We start from the raw sequence: 13,797 nt of genomic DNA, 5'->3' as shown, positions 1-13,797 counted from the left end.
TGAAGATACCAAACTGGGAGGGGTGGTGACACTCCAGAGGGCTGTGCTGCCATCCAGTGTGGCCTGGACAGGCTGGAGAGCTGGGCAGAGAGGAACCTCAGGAGATTCAACAAGGGCAAGTGTAGGATCCTGCACCTGGGGAGGAAGAACCCTAAGCACCAACACACGTTAGGGGTGGACCTGCTGGGAAGAAGTTTGGAGGGGAAGGATCTGGTAGATAGTAAATTATCCATGAACCATCAATGTGCCCTTAGCACCAAGAAACCCAGTGGAATCCTGGGGTGCATAAGAAAGAGTGCGGGCAGTAGGTCAACAGAGGTCATTCTCCTTCTCTACTCTGCCCTGGTGAGGCCACACCTGGAATACTGCATCCAGTTCTGGGCTCCCCAGTTCAAGAGAGACAGGGAACTACTACAGAGTCCAGCAGAGAGCAACAAAGATGACTGGGGGATTGGACCATCTTCCTTATGAGGAAAGGCTGAGAGAGCTGGGGCTCTTTAGCCTGGAGAAGAGAAGGCTGAGGGGAGACCTTATTAATGCCCATAAGTATCTCAAGGGTGGGTGCAAGGAGGATGGAGCCAGACTCTTCAGTAGTTCCCAGTGACAGGATGAGGGAAAATGGGCATAAGCTGGAACGTGGAAGTTTCATTTAAATATGAGGAAAAACTTCTTTACAGTGAGGGTGACAGAGCCCTGGAATAGGCTGCCCAGGCAGGTTGTGGAGTCTCCTTCTCTGGAGATACTCAGAACCTGCCCGAATGCAGTCCTGTGTCATATGCTCTAGATCCAGCTTTAGCAGGGGGGTTGGACTAGATTATCTAGAGGTCCCTTCTAACTCTTCTGTGATTCTGTAATTATAAAACTTAGAAGTAAACATTTCTCCTCAAAAACTGTAACACATACTAATCTACAGTGCAAGATTTGCTGTATGTCTGACTGGTGTACTTACTTATAGTAACAAATATCTGTGCCAACACGGGTCCAGTAAGGTCGAGAATTTAATGCTTCTTGAACAGAATACATGAGGGGCTGCATACCTTAAAGAAAAAAATACATCTCACTTCAATGCTTAACATTAAACATTGAGATCTTAGCATTAATGGGCCACATGAACAGTTACATGTAAGTCTCCAAACTACCTACACTCTTTTAGTCACTGTCATAAAATGCATTTGCATGAACGTCTGGGTATTATACCCTCTTTAAACCATGTGACAGAAGATTCTTCCCCCTCTTCATTCATCATGTTATAATTTTCAGAAAACAACCAATTTAAGTAAAAAAAAAAAAAAAATCAGATCTATAGGAGACCAAAATTAAATGTTTACATGAAAGCTGCAGTTAGCATGAACAGTCATCTACAAGAAATCCTGGACCCCACTCCATCCAACTGAATCATTAGAGAAAGGCTTCAATGTTAATACAAAAAAAAAAATCAACATTATCTTCCATTTTTCCGGACAGCTGGAAAAATCTTGATGTTTTAACTTTTTCAAGTTTATATTATTTGAAAAGTATACTTAAGTTGAATATTTAGTATGAAGTTAGAGTTGAAATTAATCATTGGACAATATTTACTAGTTACATAATTAGCCAAATACATTCACTGATTCAGTGTACTTAAAAAACCAAAAGTTGTTATCTGTTAAGTACGTATGAAGATCTAAGGTAACTGACAAAGATTAGTAAATAATTTAAAGGCTTCTTATTACTGGTCAAACTACCTGGTATTATTGGATGAGTGTGAATTGTACAATTAAAACAAAGAAGAATATTATGTTAGTCTGTGGTGGAGGTGGTGGAGGAAGAGGGCAGCTTCTGTTTCTCCTTCTTAGAAGACAAATTTCATGAAATCCAGCAGGGACAAATAAAACAAACCCTCACAAGACAAATGGATTTCAGCTGAATGACAATCACCTCCACCACTCCACCCCCAGACAAGTAGAAGAAAGGTATATTCAGTAATCCAGTACTTGTGGATGCGACAGAAGCAGCAAACACTACTCGCTGGAAAATGCAAGGGCCACATAAGAAGCCCAGCATTTCCAAGGAAACTTACTTTTCCTTCTTAAATAATGTGCCTCTCTTCATACGAGTACAACAAAACTACTGAGAATGTCTCCACCTACTTTCACAATTGACAATACATCTCTATTCAAAAAGAGATTAATCTTGGCAGTTGTCATTTTTCTTGCACCTGTGTGAATCAACAGTGGTTGATGTTCATATTCCACTATGCTCTTAGCTGCAACCACCAGTGAATTTCTTCTGCTTTGCCTCACTTGCAACAAAACTTCATTTTACAAACTGACAGAGCCAGCATTTTAAGATACTTTTTTTTCTTTTCAACAGAAACTTGTCAAAACATTTTCTAGCAATGCTATTAAAAAAAAAATATGATCTGGCAATATTAATATACTACCAATCCCAGGGCAGAGGGAAGGAAGAAAACAGACATTTTACTATGTGTGTCTTCTCAAATGTATGGAAAATGTATCTTACCATAGTTAAACTGACTGTTTGACTTTTCACAGTTGATGATGTTAAACCGGTAACCAGTGCCAGCTTTCATTCCACTGACTTCAAAGTAAAACCACTGATGATAATGATTGCTATTTATATCCGAGTTCAGAATTAGATCATACTCATTTCTGAAGATTAACAAAAAGAAATTAATCTTTTTTTTAAAAAAAGCAAAACCAAACAGTCTTCTGTATGAAAAAAAGTGCTGAAATATCTTACTTTCTTATCTGAATAACTTTGCGCAGGTTTCCAGATTCAAATTTTGAATTAAACTTCAAAACATCTGCTTCCTCTGGTACTGAACAACTGTAAGTAGAAAAAGGAAAGGGACAAAATTTTATAAAACAATATTAAACAAACTTAAGTAAAACAAACTCATTAAGCTTATTTTAAATCAACCTCATGTGGTAATGCTGAAATTTTTTTGAACATTCCTCTAAATACAATGTGGGTGGCAGCAAACAGCATTACATCAGAGAAACTTTCACTGAAGTCTGTCTTAACAGTGCTGCTTTGAACATTACAAATCACACCACAGAGAACGTAGAATTAGAGTATTAAGCTGAATATTGTTCTCAGAAGGATAAAAACGTACCTCAAATTATCAAGGTCATACACAACTCTGTCTATAATATCATTTTGATGAATCAGCCTTTCAATATCTTGAGCAATTTTTGTTCTAAAATAAAAAGCAGAGTTCTCATTTAAATTATAGCATAGTTTTCAATTAAAAACGAGGAATTACCCCATACAAAAATGAAAACTAACAAAGTTGACATAAAGACAGTGAGACAGATTATCAGAGAGACCTCAGCCTCACCTCCACTTATGTGCACAAACTGTAAGTGTACTTCAGTTTTAAACACCTGCATTCACAGCTGACTGAGTCCATTGAGGGGAGATATGTTTTCATTCACACAACCCATTGGCTTTTATCTTATGGAAAAAAAATTGCACTATTTCATTGTTTATAGTAGAAGCAAGAACAAGTCAAACATTCTTCATGTTAATGCTTTAAATCAGGACAGCACTTGCTAACATTAGTAACTTACAGGAGTCCTACCATAACTAAAATTAAAGAGTTTTAGAGACTAGGTCATGCAGTGAGTGTGTTAGTACACTAGGTTTTCACCTCTGAAGATCTAGGTTCATTTATCAACTAGGTAACAAATTAGAATGAATTTGGTGATGTCAGCCAAATATCAGGTGTATGTTTCTCCAGATCATAAAACCATTGCACAACTGGCAGTATCTGGGTCCTGGTTTGGAAAAGTAAGAATGTGGTGCAGTTCAAGAATGAAATATAGTAGCAGAGCTGTGTGGAAAAGCTTGCACAGCACCTGCAATATGAAGAAAAGGAGACATTAACGGTGAAGAATACAGAACAGAGTGGAAAAGTATGTTCAGGCTGGAAATTCTCCATTTAATTAAAATAAACATTGTTAACAAATGAGAAAAAGACTAGCACCTCTCATTAAATCAAAACTAACTGGAAAAGAAAACAAGCCACAAGTCTAATGTACTGACAAAATTTTTAAAAGGCTGACTCACCACAATCTACATGATCAGGTTCAGCTCAGTGCAGAACTAGAGTTTTGATCTTGCACTTGATCTTACACAAATCCTTAGATCTCAGTATGCCTCTGTTCTAAAGGGTCATAATACCTCCTATCATCACAGGAGTTTTGCCAAGACAAAATCCATTCTTGAGTATCAGGCATTCAAGTACCACATTAATAACCAATGCAGCCAAACATAAAGAAGAAAAGTTGTTCAAGGTGCACACAAAAAGGAAAACTAGTAGCAGATATTTTCAGATTCAAAAAAATCTAGATAAAAGAGAAGCTATTTAAAGATAATTAAAGGAAAAAATATAAAACCAACACTATCAACTTGAAGGTCTGTCTTTATAGGTCAGTCCTTTGTGAAACCTAATTTACCTGATGATTACTTCTAAGCATCAGATTTTAGACAATAATAAAGTTATTAGAAAACACTACAATCTACAGAAAAAAAAAAAAAAAAAACCAACCTAAAATTTTAAGGCATGGAAGAAAGTAGGAATTTAAACCTGAATTTACAGTGTGTTGAATTATATAAGAATTTTCTTCCCTAAAAGATAAAATAATATAAAACAGTTCAGTAATTCTTGGTGACATTTTCTTAAATTACAAGGATGGATTAAGGCAACTATTTATTTTCTAAAGAAGACCTAGCTAACTAGGAACTAACTAACTAAGTAGTAACTAACTAAGTAAGTAGGAACTAACTAAGAAGTACTAACTAACTGCTTACATGAAGGAGAACAAAAGACCCACTCAGTGCCAAAAAAGCTTGGACACAGATTTGTAGAAGACTGAAAAGCTTCTCCATGTCCCTTGCCAAAATAATTTTCACTCATTCCTATAAACTCCTAAAAAGTCAAAGCCCCTTTCAAACAGGTTCCCTTCTAGATTTGTTACAGTGTAGTAACAAGACTGAATTCTCAGAACAGTATACCTTAAAAACGTGATGTAGGATTTTTGATTGAAGTTTAGCAATATATAACTGATATTTCATTCTTGTCCCACACAAGACCTAAAGTTACTTTCAGCTTAGAAAATACAACAGAAATAAAACGTTTAAAAGTTAAAATCAAATACTCCCTAGAATTACCTTCACAGTTTAGAAACCAGCCTAATGCATAACAATTACAAGGTCTGTTGGTTAAAAGCCAGAGTTAATACAGTGCTTTAGATCACTAGAAGTACTGAGTAACAATTTTTATCTGACTTTACTGAAGTTTCACTCAGGAAAATTCAGAATTATTAAGTATTACAAAAACTTACATAAAAATTTGCAAGATTTTCTTTAAATACAGGCCTTTGGTTATTTCTGTCTCAAGATTATCGCCCTTCTGAATCAGCTGAATCTATCAAAAAATAATCTTATAGAAAATAGTATTCTTCTTTGAACTGAATGGGGCCATCTAGTAACAATATATAAATTATATCATTAGTGTTTCAACACTTGGACATTTCACTGGAAAGTTTACTTTTTTATTACATGTGAAACAGCTAAATTATTTTAATGAAACAATCTAAAGACATGTAATCTCTTGATCATCTTAATAGCCAACAGTAAAAATGTAGAATCTCATGCAACTGGTTAAAGATGGAAGAATTCAGTCTAATAACTAAAAAAATTACAAGGTCTTATACCTACTATGACATGATCTGATACTACGCGCATTTGTCTTGAAAGTAACTTACTATGCATATGAGCCAGCTCTTCATTACACCTCTGCAAATTATTCTTAGGATTCATATCATCCTCATAATCTAATAACTCTCAGTGAAAAAATATATGGGTGTGTCAATCTGTTGCTTTTTGTTGGTTTGTTTTGGTTTTCATTCTGTGTTTATTGTGTGTTATTCTGCAGGACCTATCACAAACTGCATCCTTGGCATTTGTGACCTCTAAATTACATTATACTGCAAAAACTAAAAAGAAACACTCAAAATGTAGTAATTTTTAAATTTTTCCTACTAAATTTTCCTCAAAGACAGCCTTGCTAGCATGGCAAAGAGAAGAGTTGACACTAACTTGAAAACATTAACTCTCCTATCTTTGCTAAGACCTGAAGGGAGCATTCAGGTAGATGCTTTGTTTGTTCGTTGGGTTTTTTGTGGGTCGTGTTTTGTTTTTTTACAAACTACAAAATTTAGACAGAGGATAGTGGAAAGGCAGAAAGAGAAAGTATAAATTAAGCAGTATTTAGAAACTGAATTACAGAATTAGAAGTAGCAATTAAAGAAACAAGATTGTGTTCTTGTTTATGGCTCTGCATTGATCTGTGCCTATTTAACTACCTTCAAACTGTTTTCAGTGAAGCCAGCTTCAGATACCAAAGTAAACCCTGTATATGTACCTATTAATCTCACTCTAAAGCTTGCTTCTCAGGGGTACAAAAACAACAATAAAAAAGGAGTATAGTAACTCACCTCTGCACCCCATATGGCCTTTCCAGGATAGGCTCCTTAAATGGGGGTGGAATGTGGCCGAAATAATCTGGATAGGCCACTTCTGAATATTCAGGGATAGATTTTGTCGTTTTTACCATTTCAATATAAAGATCACAGTCATGAACTGGTGATACACTAGAAACCTCAAACATGACTTGTTCCCCTGATGAACTGGATCTGGAATCTTCCTCCTCAGAATCGACTCCAGTACAACAGAGTTTTCCCAGTTGGACAGATGATCCTTCAAAGAGGCTACTACCACAGGGTGAAACATGTTCACAAGGTTTACTACAAGCAAGTGTGGTAAGGCTAGTTTTGCTTTCCTTCTTTATTACACAACCTGTACTATAATACTGATCATTTTTGACACTGTTCTGCAGACTGATTCTGTCCAAGCCTTTCACAATTTCTTGGCTTAGACACTCGTACGAAGGAAGCAGGCTTCTTTGATCATTTTGTTGATGTAAACTACTGTCTTCAATACTATCTTTCTTTGGTAGGTCCAGAAAGCTTGGCCTTCTATTGTAATCCTCCAATAAAGGATGGCTCTCCTTCAAAACAACTCCTTTTATTTCAGTAGAGTGCTCCTCTTCTGCTGTAGGAACAACAATAGGTCCACCCAAATTTGCATCAGGTACAAAAGGCTTTGGTTCCTTGGAAATTAAGTCATACTCCTTGAAAGATAAAAAAAACACCACACCAATAAAAAGATACATTAAAAAAGTACATAGTTCATAAAGTTTTACTTATATTAGAAACCTTTATCTCTCATTGTTCCTGAGGTATATTTTGCAATAATACATAACTGTAATTTAAAAGAGTTGTTTTAAACCTATGTAAATATAGCAATGAAGTTTCAGCTTTTAAAAGACAGTGTTAAAGCAAGAAACAAGTAGTTCCCCAATGAATTATTTCCAAGTCAATGCAATTCCCCAGGTATCTTAATCACCTACTTTAAAGAGGTGCACTGTATTTAAGGAAAATTTTAACATAATTAATCTTGGTTGGGAATCTTGTGTCCTTTCTCATGATTTTTCTTTCTGCTGTGTGCAATAATCAGACATCAGAAAGCAATTTTCCTTTCTATCTTCCCACAGTCCCCTTCTGAGTCAGATGAAAAGTAACCCACAACATTTAACTAAATAACTCACCACACTGCACTATCATATGTGGCTCTGGAACTGCAGACTCTCATCTTTTGCTAACAGTAAGTACCCACCCAAAAAAGAAATGTCAAAGTGTATTCCAGAGTCAACCCATGACTACCAGGAATGCACCAGGAATTATGTAATTTACCTGAAAGTTTTCTGAAAGTTCTGGGAAAAATCGCTCATATATTTTTAGTTCTTCCATGGGTCTTCCCAATTCCTGTCTAGGTCTCAGTTTATTAATATCAGTCTCAATATCATCATTCTGAAAGAAAACCAGAACAAATTAATCTTGCATCCAGAATCAAGAGCTCCTAAAATAATTACATGCATCTTTTACTTCTGAGATGGCCATGCTTTAAAAACTGGACATCGCTATTTTAAAATCATCTGAACTGCACCTTTCATCATGAAGGTTTAGGCAGCTCAGTTTTATTAGCATGCCTAATCTTCTATTTAAACAGAAATATTACAAACATCTCAGTTTTCTTGCTTTCATCCAGAGGTATTATGCACAGACATCAGACACACTTTACATGAGATCTGTGCATAGTCCAACTCTTGCAACCTGGAATGTAAATATTTCATCTGCCAGAGTAACACGCTGCAGAGTAACTGCTCTGTGGAAGATAACTCCAGGGCCCATGAAAGCCTTGAATAAAATTGTCATGCCAGTCTGTGGACAGACAATTCAATTAACTCCTGAGCACATTTAACATAAACACGTAGAATAAGGCTGTTCTGGCCAAATGTCCTTTCACATGCAAACTGGCAGCTGGAGAGCAGAACAAGTCTTTCCCAAAGTGATACAACAGTGAGATCCTTCTGATCCTTAACTCTACACTTGGCACAACTTCCAAGTTACCTTGCTGAAACACTGCTGTAGTCAATCCCAGTCAGAAAAAAGTTAAAACACCTCCTAAATACTGAGTGGTGTAGGTGGGAAGAGAGGGCTGAGAGAAAGAAATACAAGTTGGGAACAGCACACAGCTAAGAGTTTTCCATTCTGTTCCACTGTACTCCAGACACACGAAGTATGAAGCAAACAGGTATTGATAAATTGAAACTATCTGAACAACAAAGGTTGGTATTTTCAAGCAGCATCCAACTTCCTTAATTTCCTTTTTTTTTTTTTGGCTTTAGAAATTGGCCTGAAAACTTTCTTAAGGTCCTTCTAACACTTAAAAGTATAAGGCTATATACATTATTCAGGCAATTTAAATAAGTAAAAAACTGCTGTGCCTGATTTTTGGCTATCAATTTTGTTTCATACCAACCTTAAAATCTTGGTCCTTGTCATCATCATTTTCGGTTTCTATTTCTGATTCTATTTCAGCATCATCATTATCATCACTTTCATCAACTACATCATCCACTATAACACAAAACAAGTTTTGTAAGGCAAACTTTACATTTAATCTAATATAAATGCTTAGAAAAAAATTCTGTGTTCTGGGTTTATTTTCTTTTTTACTTACCATTTGAAAAAACAGTGAAAACCAACTAGTAAACATTAATTGCTATTACCAGCTTTACAAAACAAATTGCTTTTCTGACAATACTGCAGACTCAGTTTATTGCATTTCAATTCAGTTTTCAGTCAAAGCAAAGATCCCCAGCTTAAAAGAAGCAAAGCAAAACCGAAAACACCAAACAACCCATACACACACACAAAAAAAATAAAATGCAGCAAGACAGCAGATGGCCATTAGAAACAGTTAACAATATGGATATGCCAAGTGTATCTCAGCATGGCTTGAGGTCAGCACGAAATGAGATGGCTCTTATACCTTTTCCAAAGTAACAATGACCAAGTCCAAAAAAAAATATTAAAAAATGAGCTCTCAGCAGCTTTTAGCCATTTCAGCTAGTATTGACCCAGTATGAGGTAACAGTGTGATAAAGCAACGTCTCTATCTTTTTTGTCTTGCTTAAATTGTGTCTAAATATAAAACCAAAGACCAAAAAAAAAAAAAAAAAGTTAGAAACATATCACTGGACATTACACCAGTAAAAAGATATTCAAGGAGAGCAGTCACTGCAACTGCTTAGCCTGGACAAGTTGGGAATAACAGTTCACCCACAAAAACTACTAAGATGTGGATTTTTACGAGAGCCAGTACATGAAGAATCTAGGACTTCCTCATTTTTTTTATAACAAAAAGCAAGGGGAAGCAAACTAATTTTTTTTACACATCACTAACAAGAATTGGACTAACTCTCTAATACACCAAAGCAGGTGTTAACTGGTTATTCTGGTAGACTGGTGGCAAATTCTGCTTACTAGTGGCAAATTTTGTCGTCTCCTAGAAATCTTATACAGTTTGAATACTGGGGGTTTTGTTATGGTTTTTGAAAGTGTGATTTCCATGTAGGAAATATGTAGATTGTCAGTAAAAGGCTCACTTAGAGGTTTACAAATTACGCTAATTGTTCAGAATGATTACATGTATTGCTTTTACCATGCTGATTACACAAGATTATACTTTTAATAAAGTCAGATCTGTACCAACCTCAACATTCTACCTGTCTTTTAATAGAGAATTTTTTCTTTAAAAGAAAATTCTAAGTTTCATATTTCCCCAAGTTTTTCTCTTCTTTTTTAAAAGATAAAAAACCTATTTAAAAAAAATCAGGAGTCTACTTCAACAAAATAACACATTTCTAAATACCTACTATAGAGTACAAAAAATACTGTATTAAGTAAAGGTTTAAATTCTCTAGATGTTGGAACACACTTCTAAAGCTATTTACTACTTTGAAGACAAAACATAAACTCTAAACTCCTAAGTTTGAGTCTGATCCAAATGAACCTCAACCAGACAGCTGTCCTCTTTTAGGCTGTGATTACATTTTGTTTCAGGAGACATTGTGAAAAAGAAGATACTAAGAAGTCTGACTTTGCCTCTTCGTTTTAGAGTAACTTTCTGACAGCAACTTCATCAGTTGCTTACCTTCACCATATGTGAAAGTGCATTAAACATGAATTACCCAAAAACAATGAAAGGTGTTCACAAGGGGATTAATCTATTTCGTACAAAGCACCATACAAAGGCTTTGCAGATAAGTGCTCCCTTAAGAGGCTGCAACAGTCCAAGAAAGCAGCTCTACTTTCTTCATCATGCAAATGAACAAACTACCACAACAGTTAAAAAAAGCCAGTGCTTCAAATGGCACACATTAATGTAAATTCACTACATCCGATTTATCAGAGTAACAGAAAGAAATCATAAAATACACACTCCCATAAAACAAGGAGTACACTACACTACGTTTCCCATGGGAGAAGTGAGTTAAAAAGAGATCCCATTTAAGTTTGTAGACTCGCGTACAGCCTATACATCACACATCAGCTGTATGGAAGTCACCTTCAGTTCCTGTTTTATTCTTTATCTTGTACCTCAGAAACATAACCACATATGTGCAGACAATGTTTTCATCAGTTAAAATTTAACATTACAAACTGGTGCTCCAAACTAAGAGTCACAGACCCTTTACTAGCTGAGAGAAGTCTCAGAGCGCACACTTAAAGTGGGGAACACAAGTAACTGCAACTGATTCTGACTTACATAAAGCAATGTTAGACATACTCAAATATAAAAATATTACAAAATTGCCATACCATCAGGAGGCAAATTGTACAGCTGAGCCACAGGACCACTGGCAGGAATAACTGGGAGTTGGAATTGGAAAGCACTTTTAATAGTTGGTAAAGGAAGACGATTTTTAGGAAAACATTTTCTCATTATTAGGCTGGATGTGTTGACAAGGGGATCAAGAGTCCTTACTGCAAGGCACTCCTATTAACAGGAAAATAATGAAGATAAGAGAAAAGTACCTCTCAAAACTAACAGTCAAACTACATTTTATAGACTTCTAGAATTCAATAATAGCAAAGTGGTTTTTTCAAAATAAATTTTGCTACTGTCTCTTCTGAAGCCCAAAAGAGCTTCTGCCAACTCAAATTCAGCTCTTCCAAAAGCCCAAACTTAAAAATTAAAAAGACGTTTTTACTCTCCTCCTTTTTCAACTTAAGTTCAACAGCCCCTCCCAGGGATAGCCACAAATACTGGCAAACATTGATTTAATCCTGTACTGCTTTACTCAAGTACAGAAAACAATCCCTACCACCATGATCAGGAATGACAATATCATAAAAGGACTAGGGCAAATTTTAGGTCAGACTGTGTTATTACAGGTCAGAATGTGTTATTAGAACCTGAGAGGCAAAACAACAACAATAACAAAAACTGAGAGAAACTTACTTGTGAAGTGTTGTAAAGAATCTTCATCCCATTGGCATCAATGAATGCTTTTCTTCCCAATTTGATGTTTGTAACACTTTTAATACACTGTAGAACTCCTTTACGTATCAGCATATATCTGTGTCGACTATCATGACGATGCCAATCAACATAAATCCTTAAAAGCACCTGCACATATCCTCTGTCTACTGCTCTCCTCCCATTTGTTTCTTTATAAAAGGAAATCAGGTAAGAAAATTAAAAATTGCCCAGTGACTTAAATATTATTTTCAAATCAACGTTAAAATTATTCATTTTACCCAACTAAATTGTTTCATTTAAAGTAGTATTTCAGCCATAATTAGTGGAGCTTTACATCAAACTAAACAGAAACAACTGAATAACTGAGACCATTAGTCTATACTTTGTTCTCCAGAATAACACTGCTTATGATTTTCATGGTTTACCAAGACAACAATGCGCACTAAATTTGAAGGTAGATGTAAGATACTGTCAGCCAGCAAATTACAAAAAAAAAAAAAAGGGTTTACCTGAATCATATCTAACACTATCCACAACCACTTGTGTAGATACAAGATTTAAAACAAACTTCTTACCACTTGTAATCCTTACAGTTTTGCAGCAACTATCACTCAAATCTGGTAAAATCTAGATACCTTTACCTCAAACACTGGATAATCAGTATGACAACTGGATTTTACACATCATAGATCAGTGCTTTCATGAAAAGAAAGTAAATCTTTTCATGAAGAAAATCTTCTCATATAAGAAGTCATAATGTCAAAACCCCTCAGGATTGAGTAAGACACCTCAAAATAAATGCAGATGATTTCCTGTTTTAAAGACACTAGTTTTCAACATTTCTGGATGTACTTCAAGAAAGAAGTCTTAAAGGCACAGGAGCAGGGTGTCCTTGTGTGCTGAAAAACCAGTAAGCAGGGCAGGAGACCAGCCTGGCTAACGAGGGACCTTTGGCTGGACCTTAGAAACAAAAGGAGAGTCTAGGACCTTTGGAAGAGGGGACAATTCACTCATGAAGTCTATAAAGATGAAGTGAACCTATACACGGTGAAAATTAGGAGAGTCAAAGCACAGCTGGAGCTCTAACTAGATACAGCTGTTAGGGGTAACAAAAAATGTTTCTGTAAGCTCATTAACAGCAAAAGGGGGATTAGGGAAAATCTCCATTCTTTGTTGGATGCAACTCTTAGTAACAAAAGATGAGGAAAAGGCTGAGGTGCTCAACCCCTATTTGCCTCAGTCTTTAGCAGAGGTACTAGCTGTTCCATGGACACAAAGCCACATGAGGTAGGAGACAAGGAGGAGATGCAGAATGAGGACATCACAATTAAAGAGGAAGTGGTCACAGACCTACTACACCACTTAGACACACTCAAGTCTCTGGGAGTGGATGGGTTACATCCAAGGGTGCTGGAAGAGTTGGCAGACATGATTGCCAGGCCACTTTCCATTATTTACCTTAAGTCCTGGCTAACTGGGGAGGTCCCAATGGGCTGGAGGGTAGCAAATGTAGGACCCATGCAAAAGAAAGGCAGAAAGGTGATCTGGGAAACTACAGACCTATCAGTCTGACCTCTGTACCAGGGAAGGTCATGGAGCAGATCAACTTGAGTATCACTGGAACCCATACAGTGGACAACCAGGGGATCAGGCCCATTCAGCATGGGTTTATGAAAGGCAGGTCCTGCCTGATGAACCTGATCTCCCTCTATGACCCAACTATTGGACGAGGGAAAGGCTGTGGATATTGTCTCTCTGGACCTCAAAAAAGCATTTGACATGGTTCCCCATAGAACTCTCATAAAAAAACCCTGGCTGCTCATGGCCTGGATGAGC

The 13,797-nt window shown here is 36.4% G+C and overlaps 1 protein-coding gene across 1 annotated transcript in view; it reads right to left on the bottom strand.

The window, feature by feature from the left end:
* The window catches only part of AGTPBP1 (ATP/GTP binding protein 1), a 56,972-nt gene that overhangs the window by 30,825 nt on the left and 12,350 nt on the right, over positions 1-13,797 (bottom strand). Inside the window, exons 9-17 of the mRNA XM_009995462.1 lie at positions 11,941-12,149; positions 11,298-11,475; positions 8,953-9,050; positions 7,824-7,940; positions 6,507-7,201; positions 3,119-3,202; positions 2,743-2,829; positions 2,503-2,651; positions 950-1,037 (exon numbers count right to left, since the gene is read on the bottom strand). Of these exons, the coding sequence (XP_009993764.1) occupies positions 950-1,037; positions 2,503-2,651; positions 2,743-2,829; positions 3,119-3,202; positions 6,507-7,201; positions 7,824-7,940; positions 8,953-9,050; positions 11,298-11,475; positions 11,941-12,149 (1,705 nt within the window). The remainder of the gene's footprint in view (positions 1-949; positions 1,038-2,502; positions 2,652-2,742; positions 2,830-3,118; positions 3,203-6,506; positions 7,202-7,823; positions 7,941-8,952; positions 9,051-11,297; positions 11,476-11,940; positions 12,150-13,797) is intronic.

The sequence above is a fragment of the Chaetura pelagica genome, unplaced genomic scaffold (assembly GCF_000747805.2).
Source record: "Chaetura pelagica isolate M959 unplaced genomic scaffold, ChaPel_1.0 scaffold473, whole genome shotgun sequence".
NCBI classification, from domain to species: Eukaryota; Metazoa; Chordata; class Aves; order Apodiformes; family Apodidae; genus Chaetura; species Chaetura pelagica.
The sequence above is the reverse complement of the archived record's forward strand: the minus strand, read 5'-3'. Positions and strand labels throughout refer to the sequence as shown.